This window comes from Pavona decussata, unplaced genomic scaffold (assembly GCF_977016875.1).
Source record: "Pavona decussata unplaced genomic scaffold, jaPavDecu1.1 SCAFFOLD_143, whole genome shotgun sequence".
NCBI classification, from domain to species: domain Eukaryota; kingdom Metazoa; phylum Cnidaria; class Anthozoa; order Scleractinia; family Agariciidae; genus Pavona; species Pavona decussata.
The window spans coordinates 360,020-382,694 of NW_028145556.1; the positions used below are offsets into that span (position 1 = coordinate 360,020).

Sequence of the window (22,675 nt, forward strand, 5' to 3'; positions counted from 1 at the left end):
TTATTTTAGAAAGTGACACAGGCATACTCGGAAAAAAGAAATCCGAGTGCTCCTATCAGGAGTCGAACCTAAGACCTTCCGATTACTAATTCGGATGCTCTACCACTGAGCTACAGGAGACTCGTGGGAGCTAAGGCCACTAAACTAGGTTCATGGGACAAAAATCCTGCATACTGCTAGGATTTGAATGTCGAACGTGTGGTATATGAAATAAATGTGATGGTATATTTCAAAGCCTGGTGAATGAGTGAGAATGATGCATTATTCTAGAAAGTGACACAGGCATACTCGGAAAGGAGAAGTATGCCTGTGTCACTTTCTGGAATAATGCATCATTCTCAGGAAGAATGTTATACCTTGACATATGTTATACCTAGCTTGTACATGTAGATAGTGGAGATTAGAGCTATTGAACGTTTAACTTCTACGTATATTATGTTTGATTCCCTTTTTATTTTTCAAGCCATCGTGAAAATCAGCGATCCCCTGTATTGTTGTTGCAGCCAGCGTGGTTTTATTATAAAAAGTTATACAAGACTGCACAAATCATAATTCAAATCAAAAATCAAAATCAAATCAAAATATTCCATCACATTTATTTCATTGTAACAACGATTTGAAGTGCGACTTAAAACGAACAAAAGACGATTTTTTTTAGAGATTTATCGGTGATTTAATTGCAATTGTGCTACTGTTAAATTTGAGCGTATGCAGTATTAGCATAAAACGCGTCCTTCTCGCACTTAAATCTTCGGAAAAATCGCATCAAAGATCGCCTGTGTAAGGAGCCCTTTACAGGTAAACAATACTTTTAGTGTTGTTTGAACCGCGTTAAAAATTTAACTTGTTCTTTTTCTAATACTTATTTAATTTTAGGCGTACTTGGTAGTGAAAGAAATGTACTCATGATGTTGAGTACATGATCACAGATGAAAGGAAAGAAAACAAACAAGAAGTCTTTCAAGTCATATATCAAACATGAGGTAGTCAGTTTCATCGGAATTCCAAGCACCGAGAAGTGGGATGAAAAAAACGAGACGCAACCAAGTTTTCTTTTATAATCCACTTCGAGGTGTTTGGAGAACGGATGAAACACTATTTATAGTGTTTGATATAGCTTCTCAAACCATTAATAATTGTTGAAGAAATTTAAAACAAAAGCTCACCAAATTTTATGACAATTAAGGTCACGTTTCCTGAACCTTCTTCACGGTGAAGTGATCAGGACTCGGTTAACGCTGATCCACGATTAAAAGTTAACCTAGGTTTTCATCTCGCTTGTTAAAAGTGTCTTTAAAAGATAATTCTAAGTTAATGATAAAGAAAAGTCTACGTTAAAACAGAGGGACAAAAGTCGTTTGGAAAATTGTTCATTAATTAGTAATTGAACTCGTATCAAAATTCACGTTGACACAGGACTAGCTTAATAGGGCTTTGAAGAACTGGGCTCTGATTTCCTTTCATATCATTGGTTCAATATAGCAATCAGTGTCCTCTTCAGTCACTATAATTATCTCCTCATGGAATATTGATGAGTATGAGAATCAGATATCACAAAGAAGCTGCAAAGAGGTTGTGTCTTGAAGTTTACAAATTGAAACCTTAAACTGGTAACCATTGCTGTTTCTTGACGGTTTATTATCAGCTCCTGTGATTCACTGGTAAATAAGGGTGTCCAAGTGGCACTCCACATTGCACTCACAACCACTTTAACCCTTAATATCAAAGAACAAATTCTCCTATCATGTCCCCATACTTTTTTTTTATAAAAGTACTGGGGAGAAGTTATTAAAATAACAAGAAAATTCACCTTGGGTGATCATATCCTTAATTCTCATGACCTCAGGGGTTGAATAAGCATTGACATTACAAAGAGAAGTTTGATGCTGATCACTGTAAGGGCTTTCAAAAAGGGTTAAAATGAAACGTGTGTAATTTTGTTTGGCTACTGAGTGGCAGCCACTAACAACAGACCTTGATCATCTTTGAGACAAACTCTTCATTAGCATTGTCAAACCACAGAGAACAAAGCCTGAATATCCTCAAATCATATTTATCCTGAAAGAAACAAAACAAAACAAATTAAATTAAAAGGGCAAAAAAAAAAAAAAAAATTGGGTGAACCACCCATCTTTTAGGACAAGTAAGCAACAATAATTAAAAAAAGCAGTAAAATACAAAGCAATGTAAGGCATTTTTTCCCAAATTGAAGATTAATTATCTCTGAAAAATGCATTGTTATCCCCAATTTTCTTTATGGATACCAAGAGCACTTGATAAGTTCTGCTTTCTCCGCATAGTTTTAAACCGCGCAAAAATATCCCTGTATTAGCAGGCACCACACAAAGGAAACCCGAGTAAGATTAACTTAAATGCAGATATCCTTTTGCTAGGTAAGAGATCAGGTGTGTAAACACTTTTAACCCCATTGGTTTTCGTTTTTACACCTCCACATTCCTTTTTCCTAATTCCTGTTCTTTGTGTTTAATTCATATGTGGAAATAAAGAAACTTGAAACTTGAGTATCTCGAGATGCGCAGTACCAAAAGTAGGCACTGTCCTTAAACGTCAATTTCTGAGTCATATGTCTGCCCAGTCTGACCAAATTTTAGAATAGTCAGACATTTCAGAAATATGGTCGGTGACCGAACTGTAATTGCAATTGATGATAAAAGTTAACGGACTGGGCCCAGTTGCTCGAAGCATGGTTAGCGCTAACCCGGGTTAAATACCATGATAACCTATAGGTTTAATATGGTTAGCGCTAACCATGCTTCGAGCAACTCAGCCCTGATTGCTATATTGAACCAATGAAACCTTTCTGTCGTTCAAAATTTCTAACCTTACCCCTGTCTGAAGCGTTTTAATGTAATACTCCACAGCTGTTTTCAAGAATGTCTGTCTGTCTTCAGCCACCTGTTGAAGCTCTCGTTCATCCATCTGTGCCTGCAGATTCAGGGTTCTTGCGTACCTGTCTTTCTGGGATTCAATGACTCTCTGCAGCTGTTCAGACTCCACCTTACAATAGGAGAACAGCACAGTTTTAACAAATGAGGGCTGTGTTTATTTCAGTGAAATCCTCAACAGGAGTTGAACCAGTGCTAAACACTAAGCTAAGTGAAACTTTTGGTGGCCGACATGAGCATGCAGTGCCGTAAGACTCAAAAACGTTCAACACCCAAGAGAATAGCACTCGCCATTCAAGAGGTTTCCAGAGTTTTTCGGGGACTTTACCTCACGTTTTTTTAAACCGGCATTGAACGATGCCCTCTCCCTTGTCGTATCGCCTTGAATTCGCAGTATAGTTATTGATTTTGGATTGGTTTGTTAAGATCATTTTTTAGCCGGGTTAAATTGATATTAACCATGACAAAGACAAATAAACAAATTCAAAATTAAGCTAAAATTAGTAAAACTTGAATTTAGACGCAGTCAGATTTCACATAAGAAAAAGCCAGTACGAAAGCGTTATCTCTGATATATGGGAAATAAAATATACAAGATCTCAAATAAATCGCACAGACATTTCAAACCTTAGTGGTCCATAGTATTTGTTTATTATTTTTAAATTTTACCAAACTGTGTTTTACACCATAGATCATGGGGGAGGGGGTGGTGTAATAGTTTCATACCTTGGCTTTTTTCATCAAGGCCTCTTTGTTCTCATAAGTACTTGAACTCATGAAGTCCACCTTCTTCTGATATTGTGTGTCAGCGAACCATGCAAGTGACAAAAAGGCCTGCAAAGAACAACCGACAATAACCAGCATTACAGTGGCAACGCTAACACATTTAAGGGGGCTCGAAACAAACTTCTATACCACACCAGGTAACCATGCATAAATGTCAGGTAAAAAATCCATGACTGTACACGTATGTCCTGACTTACAGAGTAGGCAAAAACAAGGATACAAACAAATAAATATAAAAAATGGTTCTAAACTCATCTCTTACCTCAATTCTTGATGCTTCATCTCCACCTTCCATGCAATCCATAAGACAAGCAGCCTATCGTAAAAGTCATTTAATTATCACAAAAAACTCAAAGATTTCAAATTGCGCAAACACTATAATTTTAACCCCGTTGAGTGAGTCTCCGTCTACACTGATGCGTTTTCCAAACGCCCCGTTTTTGTTTGTCTAGAAAACGCATCAAAAGCTTCGCTTGCACGCTAACACTTTCGTATCGTTTCTCCTCGCCCACACTAAAACGTTTCAATATGCTTATACACTAAGAGGAAATATTACAACAGCCATCTGAATATGCACGAAATAGACGCGTTTTCGCTGTCCACTCCGATAAAATGTCTCCACTCTAGAGAGCATCTTGGAATGTAGCCGTTTTCAATCGTTTTAGTGCAGACGCAAGGCGAAATTGCATCGAAATAAATGCATTTTCAAAAATATATTAAAGTTATTTTATATTACATTAATTTTTATCTATTTGTAAGTAACTTTCAATTTCAATTTTTATCCCTAATATACTTATGACTTCTTTTTTTTATTTTATATAAATAAAAATTGTAACATAAGATATGTATATTTTTTAGTGATTCATATTGTAAATAGTTACTGAAAAGCCTTGCGAGGAAATATTACAACAGCCATCTGAATATGCACGAAATAGACGCGTTTTCGCTGTCCACTCCGATAAAATGTCTCCACTCTAGAGAGCATCTTGGAATGTAGCCGTTTTCCATCGTTTTAGTGCAGACGCAAGGCGAAATTGATCGAAATAAATGCATTTTCAAAAATATATTAAAGTTATTTTATTTTCAAAATTTTATATTACATTAATTTTTATCTATTTGTAAGTAACTTTCAATTTCAATTTTTATCCTTAATATACTTATGACTTCTTTTTTTTTTATTTTATATAAATAAAAATTGTAACATAAGATATGTATATTTATTAGTGATTCATATTGTAAATAGTTGCTGAAAAGCCTTGCGAGGAGTGATTATTAAAGTTTGATTTGATTTGATTTGATATTTATGTTGTGAGTAAATAAGGACATTTGACTGATTGATTGATTGATTGATTGATTGATTGATTGATTGATTGATTGATTGATTGATTGATTGATTGATTGATTGATTGAGACTACACATGCCTCCAACATCCACACCAAAAGGTTTCGATGATTTCCGATCATCATCCGAAGATTTCCCAAAAAGATAACCACTGTTCACATGAGCGTTCCCGATCATCTCCCGAAATGCCAACAACTTTTCGAGTTTACCAGTTTAAACAGAATCACCGCGCGTCGAACAATGTATTAATAAATAAATAAATAAATGAATAAATTTTTTAATAAGTATTGCGCTTAATTCCATGACGATATGATCAAATCTGCTTTACAGTATGGGGACACTCTCCAGATGGAATTGAAATTTAGAAATGTTAGTTTTTGACGAGAGGGGAAAAACGGAGAACGCAAAGAAAAACCTCTCGGAGCAAGGACGAGAACCAACAACAAATTCAACCCACATATTACGCCGAGTCCGGGAATCGAACCCGAGCCGGGCCACATTGGTGGGAGGTGAGTGCTCTCACCACTGCGCCATCGCTACTTCCCGGAACAAGAACAAGTTTAACAACTAGAGAGATTCTCCGTACATATCATTCTCGTGAATTCCGTTTCCTTACTTTCTCCAAGTAGTCTTCAATGATCGTGGTAGGATTCTCTGATTTAGACTCCGCCAGCCAGTTACCATATAATCCAAGAGCTTGTGGATAAAGACTTGATGCCTCTGAGCTTTGCTCATGAACCTGCAAACACATATCACACACATTTGAATTGAAATTACCTATGGAACATCGCTAAATTATAACCTGGTTCACTCAATTGGCACATTCTTCTTCATATTAAGCTGTACCTTCTCGCGATGCCCAATAAGGGATTCTTCCAAGGCACATTAGAGAGGTTTAGAATTACGAGAGAGAAATAACCACATGACAATGTTTATCCTACATTTTCCGCTCGCTGTTTTCAGTTTCTCAGTAAAATTGAGTAGTTTTACGTTAGCACCAGAGGCCAGAAATTGTTTGCACAATACTCATCTATGTACTGATTTTTTTCAAGAAAAGATAAACGCGAATATCACGTTTGCCATTTGACGTAAACGCGATTCTTATTCTCTCTATTATCTTTGTATTTACCACTGTACCTTTTCAAGATGCCTGTCAAGGGACTTTTCCAAGGCACATTATCTTGTTATTTACCACTGCACCTTTTCAAGATACCTGATAAGACACGTTTCAAGGCACATTATCTTGGTATTTACCACTGTACCTTTTCAAGATGCCTGCCAAGGGACTTTTTCAAGGCACATTATCTTCCACTGTACCTTTTCAAGATACCTGATAAGGGACGTTTCAAGGCACATTATCTTGGTATTTACCACTGTACCTTTTCAAAACGCCTGTCAAGAGACTTTTCCAAGGCACATTATCTTTGTTTTTACCACTGTACCTTTTCAAGACGCCTGCCAAGGGACTTCAGTAGGTACATGGCAGTGTCCCGTTCGCCTCTTGCCCAGCGTAACTTGGCTTCTTCCATTTTCCATGACCACGTGACACCAAGATCCTCTCCTCCCAGCCGAGTCTGTACCTCTGTGATATCACTCTGTAGCTGCCTTATTCGGAACAAAGCTTTCTCTGCAACCTGTCACAAATTATTCTTATTGACGTCATGAAATGTTCAAAACTCAAGTGGAACCACGAGCCGCAAGAGAATAGTTTCACCGCTAATTTTGGTGGTGGGGAGGGGGGGTTAGATAAATGATTTTCTATAAACAAAAAGAGGACAAGTGACGTTATGCTTCTGCCACTGTAAGAAACAAACCAATGTACCTGTGGATTGTGTGACCGTCTTGCGACCTTAGCTTGCATCTCCAGATGAGTAGCGAGATCCTTGTAAGTTCGAGCCTGATTAATCAGACCTTCTCGGCTGCTGCTCTTATTTGCCCTCAGCTTAACAAGTGTTAAAAGCATAGAGGTCCGGAGAGCGAGAAGAGGTTCTAAGAATTCGAAATCATTGTCAGGGAGTGGAAATCGCTCATTCCAGACCTCAACCATGCTGGCTTCAGCACTAAACAACAGGAGAAAAAAAAACAACTATTAATCATTTTATAGTAATTTTTATTGGTCATCCAAGTGTACCTCCAAACAAGATGTCTCTACAACAGTAGTGCAAGCGTGCAGGTTTGACAAAAGCCTGGCATGACTTGGAAATTGCCCGTTCCCCTAATTTACACATTGCTCAAGCTACATCATATGAAGAAATGAACCCCATCGCCAGAAAGATCACAAAAATTAATACGTTTACCAAGTTTGGTCATGTTTCATTGCATAGTAACCAGGCTGTGACCTGTCAAAGGTCGCCCAAACTCCATACAAATGTCTCTAATTCCGAATTGGCGTCCCCAAATCCATACAAAGTCACTAATTTTTCCGAGTTTTGAAAGCCTTCTACATGGTTGCAATCTAACGACAGAACCTCAAACTTGGCAAACTGACTAATTTTAAAGTGATCTTTCTTGTGATTAGATGGAAGTTTAAAAACTCGTCCCCAGTCTCCTTTGAGCACAGCGACTACTTCAAGCACACGCAGACTAACCAACCTGTTCATGATCTTGCCAAAATCCTCCAGTTCCACAATGCATTGCAGTCTCGTCAGTGATGGATAGACACTACGCACACTCTCCAAGCTCACATGGGCCACGTCATCCATTACCTGCAATCTACCAACACAACAAAATCCTCTGGATTGTGACTAGAACTGTAATGGCAAAAGGCACTTCATTTGTACGTGACTGTGCAGTAACTACTGAAATTTCTGTGCAACTCGGGATGCTAAAAAAGTCATTAAAATTGTTATGCAACAGAAGTATTGTCATGACCGACAGTAGCCCTCGTTTTACCACACTATAGATATAAGCCATTAGTGCATCAAGCCAGTGAATAGTGTTATCGCGCGCTCTAGTTGGGTATTCAAAATCTGGATAGTGGCAGAATAAAGAAAACAAGAAAGCGACCAAAAAAAAAAAATGAAAGAAAAAACAGCCAGTCTGCGACTATGTTTTTCTCGTTTAAAATCTCCCAGAATTTCGCTTTGAAATAACTAAATACTTTGGGAAAAAGGTTACTTTACACGTCAAAAATGACATAATTTTCAAGATTGGCTGCAATTTACCAGGATGATGTCCAGTAGAAAACATCTGTGGCTCTAAATTGAAAAACGTTCAGGAGTCGATTGGTTAGTTAATTAATTAATTAATCTGATGGTCGACCGTATTTTGTTAATATCCAATTATTAGCTTTTTAAATTATAATTTTAGGTATAGTAATGTAACTATTTTATCCTTTTATCTTATATCATTGTAATAGTAATGTCTGTAAATTTTATTAATTTTATTCTTACCTATTTATTTATTTTATACAGGGCCGTTCTGAAAACCACTTTTGTGAGAACGCACCTTGTTTAAAGATTAAGATTATTATTATTATTGTTATTATTACACTTGTGTACATTCTGATGAACATTACTTTGCATTGTCCAGAGTACATTGAAAAAGTTCCCATTCTTCTTCTTGTAGAGCACACAAACAGCTGTACAAGGACTTGTGGAACCCTCGAGGTGTGTCTGAGCCAAAGCTGTTAACACAAAAATGTTCTGTTACTGGAACATTGCAAAACAAGACAGTACTATAAACAATATCGCACTACGAGCCTTAGTGGCCCACACGGCCGGGCTTAACCCGGTTACTGTAAGAGTAACCAACTTGGAGTATTGCTACTCCTTCCTGGATGGGATGCTAGTCCATCACAGGATACCCAGCATAAGGTGACTAGGAATATTAATACTCCACCCTCGATGGGATGCTAGTCCACCACAGGCTATCCAGCATGAAGCAACTAGGAATATTAACACTCCACCCTGGATAGGATGCTAGTCCATCGCAGGGTAGCCCCCAGCAGCATCTCGCCGCCATCCATTTATACATCAGCGTGAATAGAGACAAACGGTCTTCCGACCGACAGTCTGACGCGCTAAGTCTGTACTATAATGAAGCCTCAAAACTAACAGAACATTTTTGTTTTCTGTTTATATTAATGCCGCTTGGATTTTTAGCAATGACAAAGAGTAGTACGTTTGTCCCAAGTCGAACCGCTCGGGAAAAAAAAAGAACACAGTTGAAACGAGCTAGCTCTCCACAAGTCACCATATATAACTCACCGGTAAAGGGTGTGGGCAGTGACTTGGATGGTTGTGTGTTTCATTCTCTCTGATTTTATGTGAGCAATTTGACTTACAACAAACGTAACATTCTTTATCGTGTTTGTTTTCCTCCAAGTCACATCACTCTGAGACGAGTTTCTTCCCAGGACAAGCTTCATCATTGGGATGCCACGGTCATTTTTTGTTGCTGTCTCGATTATTAGCTGAGTAAAATGAAATTACCCCTGGATGATAATTGGAATAAAATGCTCCTGCGAGATGAAAAACCTAAGAAAGAATATAAAATGGCCTTTAAGCTCACATTTAGAGTCTCTGAGCAAAGATCTCAGCTATTGGCAAAATTGGCTCTAGTCACTCTGATTGTCCAGGAAAAAAGTCATCTGGTATTAAGCTCGTCTTGTTTCTTATTGTAAAGGACAGATGATGTGAGGGTTGGGGACTCGAAACAATGCTGTCAGTTTCAACAGAAAATTTAAAACACCTTGATAGTGTTTCCAGATCCCAGACACAATTCTGCCAGGCAGACTCATACTGCAACTCAGCTACCTGCAAATGTTAATGATAAGAGTCTGATAACAGCAATGGGTTAACACGAGCAAAAACAATGAGAACGATGTATTTATTCAGTGTGTGATGTGTGTGATGTGTGTGATGTATTTATTGCACTTGTTTAACTAGCCGTTGACCAGCCATTGCCAGATTAGTGTACTAAAAGCAATTACCACAATTAAAGATTAAAGTGACACAGTCAACCGCGGAAAAAAGAAAACCGAGTGCTCCTATCCTAAACCAACATAAGACCTTACGATTACTAGTTTGGATGCTATACCACTGAGTTACAGGAGACTTCTGGGAGCTTAGGCCATTAAACAAGGTTCATGGGACAAACATCCTGCATACTGCTAGGATTTGAATGTCAATGTGTTTGCCTGTGTCGCTCACTGAATAATACACCATTCTCATTCACTTACCAGGCTAAAAATATGACACATTTATTTCAAACAAAAACAAGTCAGGGAACCCGACAGAAGTCATACCCATGACCTTTCCCACACTAATCGGATGTGCCAAGCACTAAGCTACTGTGAGACTCAAGGCCGTGAGTTGCTGAGGTCACATTAACTTGGTTTATATCAAACATATGTCCTACATACTTTTATAATCACTGAACTTGAAATACTCTAAAATGGTCGAGTAATGAAAAAGAGAGGGAGAATATCGATCGCCACATTTGGGAAACATCATATACTAGACTCCCTCGCAGACATCACGAAAGAGGGTCTGCGAGAGAGGCTAGCAGTACACCTGACAACACAGTTAATATCTTTTTAACAAAAATGTAATTTACCACGCAAAGAAATTACAAAACAAAACACAATAAATCATTTAAATTAAGTTACAAAAAAAAAAAAAAATGGCGAGGAGACCGAAAAGAAACTAGAAAGCTTATGCGTGATTCGGCCTCCCCAATTAATCTAAGTTACCTAAGAATACATTAAGTTAATTACATGGCGTAAAGACTTCAAATAAATAAAAGCAATAATCTAGAATTTCATTGATCTAATGATTGATCTAATGATTAAATAATGATTAATGATAAATAATGATTAATCATTGATCTAATGATTAAATAATGAACTGATTGGCATCCCAAAGACATTCAAATATTGCTGCCTTTTACAATCTAACCTCAGCTGTAGCCTGTGGGTCCTCTGTTGACAAGCCTTTCAAGTAAATTCTCATTACATGATCCAAACCAAAATTTTTCATTGACTGAAAGAAATGAACACAAGTAATTACATTAAAACCTCCAGCAATTAATCGTTAGTCCTGGATGCAGAAAGTGAAACTTGTCTGCCTTGCCTGTAGTAATCCAGTTTGTGATGAAGCACAAAGGTTCTGCATTCGAAGGTCACAAGCACCTAGAGTCAACATGGAAAAAAACGGTTAGCCAAAACAAAATTAAAAATAATAAACCAGGTAAAAAGCATCTTAAAAGCCCACGATGACCCGTATACCACTGAACTTAAAAAAGCAAAACGCTCGATAAAGGTGGAGTGCGAGAAGATATTGACAACAAAAATAGAGCATCTAGAAAGTGCCAAAGACTTTATTTTCCAAACAATTGTAGCTGGCTGCTTAAGAGTAAGACGTCCGCATTTTTCAAGCAAATTTTCGTGCTGCAAAAGGTACTTTAGATTTTTGAAGTCAACGCCCTTGATATAACCCATATATAAATTATTAGTGTTCCTACCAAGAGCTTTATCCCACGCATGCTCATGCATGTAGGTCCTAACACGGGAGTCTATATCAGCCAGTCTGCCTGCTCCAGCACCATACACACTGTCAGGCTCTCCAATGGACCCATATGCCTCAAGAATAAGAGTCTGGTAACTAGTACTCAAACTACCCTCACTGTTCTGGCTTGAAGAGATTTCCATAGCTAAGGTTTGGCTGTTGGATGGTAGAGAAATGGAAACAGGAGAATCTGGCTTGGATCTGTAAATGACAGGAGTGGAATATTAGTTAGAGAAGTAATATATCAAACACGAGGAAAAGTCCTTCATCGAATTTCCAAACACCGAGGAGTGGATTGAAAAACTGAGGCGCAGCAGAGTTTTTTTTTTAACCAACTTCGAGGTGTTTGGAAATAGGATGAAACTTTCGAGTGTTTGATAGAGCTTCTCAAACCATTAAAGAGAATCAAAGTAAAAGTTCACCAAATTTAAGACCACATTTTCAAGCCTCCTTCACGGCGGTGATTTCCTTTGTTTTCTATTCATGAATTATCAATGATTTTAAGAATTCTAATTCATAAAGATAACCGCGCGTATTCAATTCTACTACGATGATGTAAGGCTAGTTTGTAAATGGCGATTAGCAATGTGATTGTTGGCATCACCATCAACGGTCAGTTCTTGTAATTATTATTTTTATTGTTACAAATGTTATTCACTTATTAATACTCTCAGAAAGAGTAGACAGATTACAGCGACGTTTAGGTCACTCTTGGGTTCAAAGCATTAAGAGGATTCTTATCACTTACTTTTGAATGTCAGCCCATATTTCAGTGTAGAGAAGAGCTGTAAAATATGCTGAGCATCTCTGAGCAGCTGAAGCGACTTCTAAATAATCTAAATCAAGCCAGAAATTGTTGTCCCACAAAGTGCCTTGGACTCGTCCTCTCTTAGGCAAGTTTTGGGTGCGTAGATATGTAACAACGGCAAGCATGGTGCGAACACTCTCCTTCTTTACTGTAAAATAAGTAAAGCTGAATGATTGATTGTCAGAAGAAAAACATCCACTAAGATGTTATGTTTATAAACTTGGACGGAGTCATTTTTGAACGCTCTTGGAGGAAATCGCACAGTCTAAAAACACTTGGCGCTTGGCTGTTTATTTATCAGACATCATACTATTTCAAGAGTGTTTCAAAATACCCCTTCAGGTATTACAAGTATTGCTCATCAAACATTCGTAAGGACCTATCGTAGGGACTTTGCTGTGCAAAATTATGGCTACACATATGTGCATAAAAGCCTGAAAGACGTCATTGCTCGAAAAAGGTCATTGTTCAAGCTTGTCCAGCAACTCATGTTTTTGCTTGGATATTACAAGGTCATGGGTGCCATGCAAGACTAACGTGTTAGGCTTTTTCTGCTGAAGTTCTACTACGGTACAATCACTACAAGGACTTTCAAATCCTTAATCTACAGTTTTGCCAGTTTGTTGTAATGTTACTTACTAGGGACCCCACAGGATTCTGGGTCCCTGACTGTTCTGGCGGACTGTGGCCGCCATGTTTGAATTGAGTTAGACAGTTGTCACCTCGTTTTCGTAAGAATCTTTAAAGTTAAAGCTTAGAACAGTGTTAAAGGCGGATTTACAACACAATTCACTTTTATTTATATCACTCCACTCACCTCCAAATATCCCACTTGTGTTTGAGGATGGTATACCAGAAGGCAAAGGAGAGCTGGCCCTGCTGGCAATAACACTTGTTCCATTACAGTGGCTGAAGAAATTTCTGAACTGTTCGGACAAGGTGGTTCTAGCAGCATCACCTCCACATTCAAGAATGTTGTGTACAAGGTAAGGGAATACTTTTTCGGCAAACTCCACCTAAGTTTAAACAGTACTAATTTACTTTACACAAATGCCGAGTCAAAGAATGAAAATATTATTTATACATCTCATAATTCACAATACAACAGTCTGGTGCATGTTGTACAAGTGCTGCGGCAGAATTCTGTGTATATCAAGTGGAACCGGTAACCATGGTAACTAGCTTTGGGCAGCTAAGTGCATTTCCACTATAAATTAAAATACATACCAAGCACGTTGAACGGGATGCATAGGTGCATTTTGGCTGGAACACCTAACATTTCGCCTGCCTGCCATTGAAGGCAAAATCCTTTTGCTAAATTTTTATTTCTATGCTATTTTAGCAAACGTGACAAGGATTTTGCCTTCAACGACAAATAAATAGCAAATAAATGTTGTTAACAAAAATAGTAAATAGACGAAATTATTGCAACAGCTTTCAATCCTGGGCATAAGCGCGTGACAATGCTATTACCTTTGTGCTACAGATGGGAGATAAAACAACTAGAACTTCATCTTTGACCAGACCACTACTGATCAATGTGCACGCCAGTCTTGGTATCCACTGTTCATGGTTATATTCTTGGCCATCCCGTCCTGGTATCCATAAATCACCGTCTTCTAACCTTACACCAGGTGCTTCACTGGGTATCTCCAGTGCTGATACACCAGCTGGTGACTGTGTTGAATAATATGATCAAAAGTCAATCAACATCAAATTGTGACGAAACGCCTGTTAACCATTAACATGTAATTCTCGCGTTCAGGTTGTCAATTAATGAATATGCTTGATGTCGAATGTTATTGTTATATTATGGGCATAAATTGTAGTGTCATGCATAATAAAGGTAGTTGGTTTTAGGCACAAGACGTAGCGTCGTCTCTCTGGCCTCCTGAGCACCGATCATTACACCGATTCTTGTGGTTTTGGTGATCCAGTTTGACATGAACTTACAAATAGATAATCGACAGGACAAAATCAGATGCCGTAGAAGAAACAGTGGAAGGTGGAATCACAATGGCTTCTATAGCAGGCATATTAACTGTGAGAGGAAAGACAGCAAAATCAAAAGGAAGAAAATGAGGCAAGCACAAAACATTTGTTACCAGCGATTATTTTCCCTTTTATCTCCTCACTTTTCTATGCTATCGTCCTTAAATGACAAATTACCATAACTTACTCCCCACCTCCCCCCCCCGCCAAAAAAAAAATACTAAAAGAATAAGCAAAAAATGAATAAATAATGAAATAACACTAAAGAGAAATCACTGCCTTGACTTTTTTGGAAGCATCTTGCCTTAATAATAGAGCTCCTTTAACTTAGTAATTACTGAATGAACGTAAACTTGCCCGTTTTTTCTTGGATGGTCTGAAAGGTTCTAAGTACCACAAAAGCTGTTCTTGTTTTGCTTCTCCAAACTTCTTTAGGAGATCAGAGCCAGAATCTGTGGCAAGAATCTTCTTCAAGCAGGATGCAGCAGCTGTTACAACCTCGACGCTAAGAAAAAAGATTTGAACTACAGTGATGCACTGCCCCATGTACATGATAAACATACAGGATCAAGCAGCATAGGTTACGACACTGGTGTTGTACTCTGGCTGCCACAGGTTCAAGTTTTCTTCTTTTGTTACACGTTGGATTTGTTACACAGCAGTGCCATGTTCCAATCACATCGCGTTAAAAGTCAGCTGGCTTGTCTTCTACCATTTGGGATTTTTAACAAATAAATGCTCTATAATTTTTACACTATTGAGATTATATTTATTAAGATTATATCCTGTAAACTAGATAAGTAGAAAAATACACAATGGTGGCGCCGTGAAACAACGTCTGTTCACTGAGGTTACAATATGAGAGACTTGAAATGATTGATACTAAATTTTCAGAATGAACATGCAATACTCACTTTTGAGTGATTAAAAGGGTCTGTTTATAAAGAGGGAGGAAGATCCTAGCACTAGCGAGATCCCAGTATTCAGCATAAATGCAAAAGGTTGTACTTGGCCTTAGAGTTAGGATCCGCTTTCCAGCAATAGGATCTTCCCAGCTGAGAGATAGGAAGATCCTAACACTACGTAAACCACCTTCGCTCGGAAGGTCTTAGTAATAGGGACAAAAAACAAACATGACGGTTGCCGGGCATTCAGCTGCTAGAGGCCGACAAGTTTTCTTCTTTTCCATGTAGACCAAACGAAAAGTTGTTTTGCCTTCTAGGATCATCCTCCCTCCATGTAAACAGGACCTAAACAAGCTAAAATTTTAAAAATCCAGTTATCACCACTTACCTTTTGTCTATAAGGTATGCATTTAAGAGGCAAACAATGGTAGAGTTCCTTTGACTCACAGAATTACCAGCATATTTTACAGACATCAGGGAAATCGAATCTGTGAGCAGAAGGACAACATTCAAAGAGGCCAGAAGCAACTATTGATAATTTAAAACTTATGATGTGTGTCTGTTCTACTCTTAACTTTTGTTGCATAACTGCATAACTTTGAATTGTATGTATCAATATCTGTAAAGTACTGTACATGTATCTTACATGTTCGATGTTATCTGAGTGTCTGATGCCATTAGTCTAATTTGCAAAAAGATCATTTGTTTTTGTAAGGAAGCCTAATTAGTATAAGCCGTTATCATCTTTTTTCCTTTTTCCTAATTATTGTTGCTCTTGTTCTTTCTCTTTTCCTTTGCATGCGAATCTGTAATATCTTAAATTCTGTATAGTTTAAGGTATGGTCAATAAATAAATCAAATCAAATAAATCAAATAAGCATATCACCGCACAGGCATCACAATTATTACAGGCCTCCAGTAACCTCCACTTGAGTTGTACAGAGCCTCGTCAGAACTACTTTATATCATTCAGTTGATGTAATGTTCATTTTTCAGTCTTCCATTTCACACCTTTACTTATAACAAATTACCTAGCTGTATGTTAACCTAGTGTTCTACCTTTATTTTTGCACCCCAGTGAAACAGCTGAGAGGTCTACAGGTCCAATTTCACCCAAACAGTTTGCAACTTCACACTGCACGGTTTTAGCCTGGTCGCCTTCACACGAGGTTAGCATAGAACCAAGCTTAATAAGATTGTGAACCATGTCAGCTACAGTACTGGATGATGGCTTGCTATATGCAACTACAAATAGGAACACAAAACACTCAAGTATCTTTGGCCTTATTACATACACTTGTTCACTTCCATTGTCTATTCTTTGGGGCATGATTGTTTCCACAGATCAGCAAACAATCTTTAAAATAGGTAAAACAATTTTAATTTATTCTATTGATTGTTTGACCCTCAATGTTGAGGGTTGGTGAAGCCATGGGTTGTGATACTCGAGACTGGGTAAGGAACAGGGATCGTATTTTTAAATTGGAACCTAGATTTGCATTTGCTTCTGTGTATTTCGTGGCTGTGGTATATTGAAAAATATTTTCCACGATCAATGTTCAGTTCAGGGCTCAAACTACTTTATAGCCTACTATACTACTGATCCCAGAAAACCAGATTTGTTACACAGCGCGATTGAAAACGTTTTGTTCTCCGTTAAACTACGCAAGGAATGGAACTGACTCTTCCAACTTTATGCTGGATAACAAAACATTCCATTCACATTTGCTTATCGTCGAATTTTTATCATCAAACATTGATTTTCGTCCATCTTTCAATATCCATTCAGTCGCCACTGGGATTTCCAAGAATACCCATGGAAAAAAGCTGTAATATCAATTTTACCTTCTGTCTTGTTAACAAGATCAACCAGTTGATCTTTGTTTTTAGCAACCGATTGCCTGACAAGCCTCAGACCTTCAAGTCTACTCACAGGAGTCAAGGTTGAATCCGCACTTAGGAAATGATCAATTTCCTGTTTAAAAAAGGGATGGGAAGTCAGTCCATTTCCTGGGAAATTGTTTACACTAAAACAACGCCTGGTAACCTAAAACTTGGCGCCATCCAAGATTTAGATTAAACTCCCCAAGTTTTATTTGGCTAAAGTACAAATCTTAAATGCACAGAAAAAGTGATTAGCGGTTATTTATGGAAGGTAGGCCACACTGGAGAAGAGGTCCTACGCCCCAGTACGGCCTGATAGGCACCCTAACAACACTGACGTTAGCAGGACTGCAGAGGCTAAATCACCCATACCCAGAATTTTTATACATCGCACGGCATTATTTAAGAAAACGAGGATAGCGATGACAAGATGCTTTTTTCCTGATTATTGCAATCTTGAAGGCTGTACCTCAGTTACCGATGTCCGGTCTTTCCGTATGTGCTTATAACACCTGTTGATTTGCTTGAACTGTATGGTGTCTGGAAATGGATCAAGACTACCAATTGCTTCACACAAGTCGCTGCTTGAGTCCACTATTAAGAAATTCAGCAACTGTAACGCCTGTGAGGGTGAAAAGAAAGAAAATATTGTGGTCAATCCCCAAGTATACAGTCACTGTTGCAGTACCTTAGCGAGCCGCATACAGTTCTCGACTTGAACTGCTTATGATACTCGTCTTTAGGCTAAAGGAATGAAGTATATGACAAGATTATCAAACCAGGTTGTAATACTTTATAAGGAGGATGTAATATAAAGAAAAGCAAAACCAGAAAAATGCCGCAGTAAATTTTTCTGAATATAAGGCCATGTAGGATTAAGCTAAGATCACAGAAGTTACATTCATTTTAATCGATAAGATTACATCACGTAACTGATAAATGCTTAATTCCCACTTAGGCATCTCAAGTTAGGCATGTCATTGCCTGTGTCTTGTTATTTGCATGAATCATAACCCTAAGAATTAAATGAACACAGTTTCCGATTTGAAAATTCATTTTACTCATTTCAGTAAACTATGCACATATGCTGGTCTAAAACAAAGCATTCTTCAAACCTGTTCAGCTTTTTCATCTTCACCCAAGGCATAAGGAGTTAAGGTACTTGTGATGACATGAAGATGGCTTCCAAATTCCTAATTAAAAAAAGAGACAATCATATTTCTCTTCTCTGCATTGAAACTGACAGCTAGGTTACAGAATATACCACTATTAGTCAGTCTGCAGGTAAGTCTACCTGCAGACTGACTAATAGTGGTATATTCTGTAACCTAACCACGGACCAGTCTGTGGTGAATTTGGAAGTCTACGTCATTTGTTACCAAAGATCCTCTTATTTCATCAGAACATCTAGAACAATCGGATTTCTTCATATAAATAATCAAAGGGGCCCGATCTGCATGTTTTGTGGATGACATAAGCATGTTTCAGATGAGAATACCAATTTGCTCTTTGGTTTACAATTACTGGTTCCAGAACCCGAATTCTGCCATTCAAATCGTTCAGACAGAAAAGGAGGCAAAAGGGATGACAATTCGGAAATGAGTTTCACTTAAAACAAATTCCTCACCTGGCTGCAACACTCGACTGCTGCCTGACAAACATAGTACATCAAGTTACAACATGGCAAGAACAAGTCTTCATCAACTACAAGATGGACTTGCTGCTCATGTTGTCTTGACTGTTTGCTGACTTGCTTTTCATCACTGATAATTCGCAGCAAAGAATAGATCACATCTCGGATGAAGAAGGCCCAGGTGTTTCCTAATCCTTGAGGTAATTCTTTCAAAAGGAGAAGTACAAAGAGCCTGTACATGGATAAGATTCTCCTCTTCTCGTGGTTAAGATGAGTCTCAGCAATGCGACATGTAAGTGACAATAGGATCTTCTGGATGTTATCCTATCGAAACAAGAAATTTACACAGACATTTAGACAAAGAAAAAAATTGGATCTGTTTGTAGTTATTTTTTCAAGGAGACATTAACCTTGCAACGTGACGCTGTCTGAGGCATTCCCCTAAAAATATCAAATGTATTTGCCCTATTATAGTCTCCAACAATGCTAAATATTATTGGAAAGTTCTGCAAGAATAAAGGGATAAGAAAAGCGCTGTCTCCTCTATCCCAAACGAAATGCTTGAGCTTCACCTATGGTTTCAGTTAGCAAATAGTCTCCTACACAGCCGTTATCTGGGTCATCACGCAACGCGTCTCCCCTTAGTGGGGAGAGGGGTTGCGTGACGACCCTCATAACGGCTGTGTTGAGATAGATAGATAGTTTATTAATAAAATACTGGGCAGCCCAAAAGCTGGATTGCGTATTTACATAGATACAAAACTAGATATGCGAGTATCAGAAAAGATAAGAGTCTAAAATACGAAATGCATAATTAATTAAAATGTAGGATTAATCGAAGAGTATAATCAATTGAAAATTTATGATCGTGAATAAAATCCTAAAATCTACAAATATGCATTATCGATACAGCATCTTATATTGAAGCTATTCTTAAGACCGTTTGTCTTATGTGTAGGATAACAAAGCTCCTGTTCTACTTTAAGTCATAACGAGAAGGCCCACAGAACGGTAGTAAACTACGCAGACAGTGTTCAGGGTCCCTTATTATAGAATCGAAAGTTTCATTACATAACGCAGTGATAAAGTCTTTTATTGCTACAATGTTCAGCAGTTCAATGACATCCTTATAGGACAGTCCCAGGCAAATAATGGACAAGGCCCGCTTCTCTACACGTTTCAGATCGTTTTTTAAATATTTTGGCAATGCGTAGAAAAAGACAGGTGACGCCTACGTTGGAGACTAGTTAACACAGAACTCGTCAAGAAATCACAACTTTTCACTTTACGAACTATTCTTCAAATAGACCAATACAGACACAAGTACATCACTGAACCATATGCCACCGACACACTCACTAACAAAAAGATTGATGAATTAATCGAATATCAGTGTAAATACCTTGTGGTTGCACAGCACTGAGACAAGGGACTTCCCTCCATGGCAGCGTGTAAGGAAATCAAAGGTAGCTTTGATGGCATGTGATGTAAAGTATGGAGGGTCTGGTTCAGGATCCGTTTCCCTGTCAAGTCAATTCAACTCTTACTAATTAACCGTCTTAACTCTACTGCACTATAGGTAAATGCGAACCTAATACCACAACATATGGCCGCCAAGTGGGTGATGTTGGATCTGAAACCACAATGCTTCTCCACATTGTCACTCAGTCGATAGGGAAACTGCTGGTGGTAGCCAAGCCTGTCCAAAGGGCTGGAGCTTAATCTGATTTTTGCAGTACGAAGCAACTAGGAGTACTGCTTCTCCCCCATGGATGGCATGCTAGTATCACAGGTTTATCCCTAGCAAGTATGTTGACGGTACCCATTTGTCACGTAAGGTGGAACAAAGTCTCTTGTTTAACGGAACAGCATGACATCAGTAACTGAACACACCACGACAACTAAATTTAATTTTGCAACAGTCATAAGATGTGTAGTATGAGATCATGACACCTCTTATGTGAGGAATCTTGGTAATATGATACAGTAATCATGTTTGTCCCATGAACCTAGTTTAATGGCCTAAGCTCCCATGAGTCTCCTGTAGCTTAGTGGTAGAGCATCTGAACTAGTAATCGGAAGATCTTAAGGTTCGACTCCTGATAGGAGCACTCGGATTTTCTTTTCCCGAGTATGCCTGTGACGCTGAATGAAAAAAATAAATCTATCATTTATTCACCAGGCCAAAAAAACATTTTCTTTTACAGTAACCATTTCACTTGTCCAGTAGTTACTGTTTGTAGCAATAATTGTAAAGAAAAGAAGAACGGCATGCATAAATAAAGACATTCAATGAATTTCGACTGTTGCAAAGGTGAAGAGATACTAACTTGGTAAACTGAGATATATCTGATCCCTCTGATGGCGGTTCATACATCCTTAAAAGAAGACTAACGATCAGCTCATCAAACTTCTTTGCCAAAATCTTGTCAACAACCTGCAAAATAACACATGGCGATTGCTATTAAACTAGAAGTTTAATTTATGCATTAGATGTTCAGTTCAGTTCAGTTCATGTTTATTCACACTCCGATATTTTGTTAAATTTACAAAGTATATACTTAAGTAATAAAACATTAAAGAAGAAAGACGTAAATAAATGGCTTTTGGAAGAAGTGTGCAGTGGTTGGAGGAGCAGAGCTTTCGAGCTAACTACCGCATACATGAATTTAAAGATAAAGGTGAATAAAGAGCCATGAAATATAACTACTTTTGAGAGCTTAAAAGAATTTTTTGTGTATTATGTGAAGAAATTATGGTTAGATACACTAACGGAACATATCTTGCGTCCCGCAAATTGATTTAGTAAACCACAAAATACGTCTGAGACAAACTTGAATGTATAACTGGAAAAGTTAAAGAACATTAAATAAATTAAATATACTTACATCTTGGGTAAGAATGCTGACAAGGAAATCATGACTCTTTCTGGCTTGTTCACTTTTAGCTTTTTGTTCACTTGATGTCAAGTCCATTACATCTGTTCTGCTCTGTGCGGCAAACCATGGTAACAGAAAAGCCGTAATGTTGCAGAAGCTGTCAACGATGAACTCCATGCAATCCCCTCCTGGGTTGACTTGCTTGGCAAACAATTCAAGCGATTGCTGAGCAGTGTCTGGTCTTGATACTAGATTGGCCAGAATTGATCTGTGATGATGCCTTCAGGTACAAACGAAATACAAAGACAGGAAATCATGGTGAAAATATCTGGAATGTAATTATTCTTGTCAAACTCTGTCTTACAACACAGGTACAGTTGGTAACACACTCTAGTACCGACTAGCTAGTACAGTTGTAAGCTTGTACCTAGAACACTGTAGTACTGATATGTGTCACTACTGAGTTAAAGTAACACACTATGATACTTACTACTATCGATGAAAGACTCTAGAAAGCTTGGCAACTAGTTCTGCAGCGTTCTATCATCTCTACAACATTAGAAGAATCAGAAGGTACTTGACTAAAGAATGCACAGAAACACCGATTCATGCCTTTATATCAAGCCGCCTAGACTATTGTAACAGTCTTTTATTTAGAGTTCCCGAATGCCATCTTCATAAATTACAGAGAGTCCAAAATGCAGCTGCGTGACTGGTAGTCAGGACAGCCGATTTTGTCGCATCACACCTCTGCTCAAGTCCCTGCACTGGCTGCCTGTAAAATACCCTACAGTTTTTTAAATTTTGTTAACTACTTTTAAAGCCATACATGGTCTTGCACCAGCCTACATAAGTGAACTTATTTCTGTTAGAGATATTAATGGCAGGCATAACCTACGTTCCAACAACGGTTTATGCCTAAAATATAGAGTTCGTGTAAAACGCTTGCCACGCTCGGGGATCGTTCTTTTCAGGTGGCCGCCCCTACATTATGGAACAATCTTTCACGTACAAGTTTGGCGATCTAACCA

At 38.1% G+C, this 22,675-nt stretch overlaps 1 protein-coding gene across 3 annotated transcripts in view; it reads right to left on the reverse strand.

Moving 5' to 3' along the window:
• LOC146466441 (serine-protein kinase ATM-like) overlaps positions 1 to 22,675 on the reverse strand; it is a 58,536-nt gene that overhangs the window by 8,331 nt on the left and 27,530 nt on the right. For all 3 annotated transcript variants that reach the window (XM_085127347.1, XM_085127346.1, XM_085127348.1), the window contains 26 exons: positions 21,654 to 21,924; positions 21,096 to 21,202; positions 20,168 to 20,288; positions 18,760 to 19,089; positions 18,248 to 18,325; positions 17,602 to 17,754; positions 17,094 to 17,223; positions 16,308 to 16,493; positions 15,637 to 15,736; positions 14,701 to 14,848; positions 13,825 to 14,028; positions 13,169 to 13,367; positions 12,292 to 12,499; positions 11,500 to 11,744; positions 11,109 to 11,167; positions 10,935 to 11,018; positions 9,727 to 9,791; positions 8,552 to 8,659; positions 7,627 to 7,746; positions 6,857 to 7,094; positions 6,477 to 6,668; positions 5,651 to 5,773; positions 3,955 to 4,008; positions 3,633 to 3,740; positions 2,848 to 3,018; positions 1,975 to 2,058 (listed from right to left, as the gene is read on the reverse strand). In XM_085127347.1, the coding sequence (XP_084983473.1) occupies positions 1,975 to 2,058; positions 2,848 to 3,018; positions 3,633 to 3,740; positions 3,955 to 4,008; positions 5,651 to 5,773; positions 6,477 to 6,668; positions 6,857 to 7,094; positions 7,627 to 7,746; positions 8,552 to 8,659; positions 9,727 to 9,791; positions 10,935 to 11,018; positions 11,109 to 11,167; positions 11,500 to 11,744; positions 12,292 to 12,499; positions 13,169 to 13,367; positions 13,825 to 14,028; positions 14,701 to 14,848; positions 15,637 to 15,736; positions 16,308 to 16,493; positions 17,094 to 17,223; positions 17,602 to 17,754; positions 18,248 to 18,325; positions 18,760 to 19,089; positions 20,168 to 20,288; positions 21,096 to 21,202; positions 21,654 to 21,924 (3,886 nt within the window). The remainder of the gene's footprint in view (positions 1 to 1,974; positions 2,059 to 2,847; positions 3,019 to 3,632; positions 3,741 to 3,954; positions 4,009 to 5,650; positions 5,774 to 6,476; positions 6,669 to 6,856; positions 7,095 to 7,626; positions 7,747 to 8,551; positions 8,660 to 9,726; positions 9,792 to 10,934; positions 11,019 to 11,108; positions 11,168 to 11,499; positions 11,745 to 12,291; positions 12,500 to 13,168; positions 13,368 to 13,824; positions 14,029 to 14,700; positions 14,849 to 15,636; positions 15,737 to 16,307; positions 16,494 to 17,093; positions 17,224 to 17,601; positions 17,755 to 18,247; positions 18,326 to 18,759; positions 19,090 to 20,167; positions 20,289 to 21,095; positions 21,203 to 21,653; positions 21,925 to 22,675) is intronic.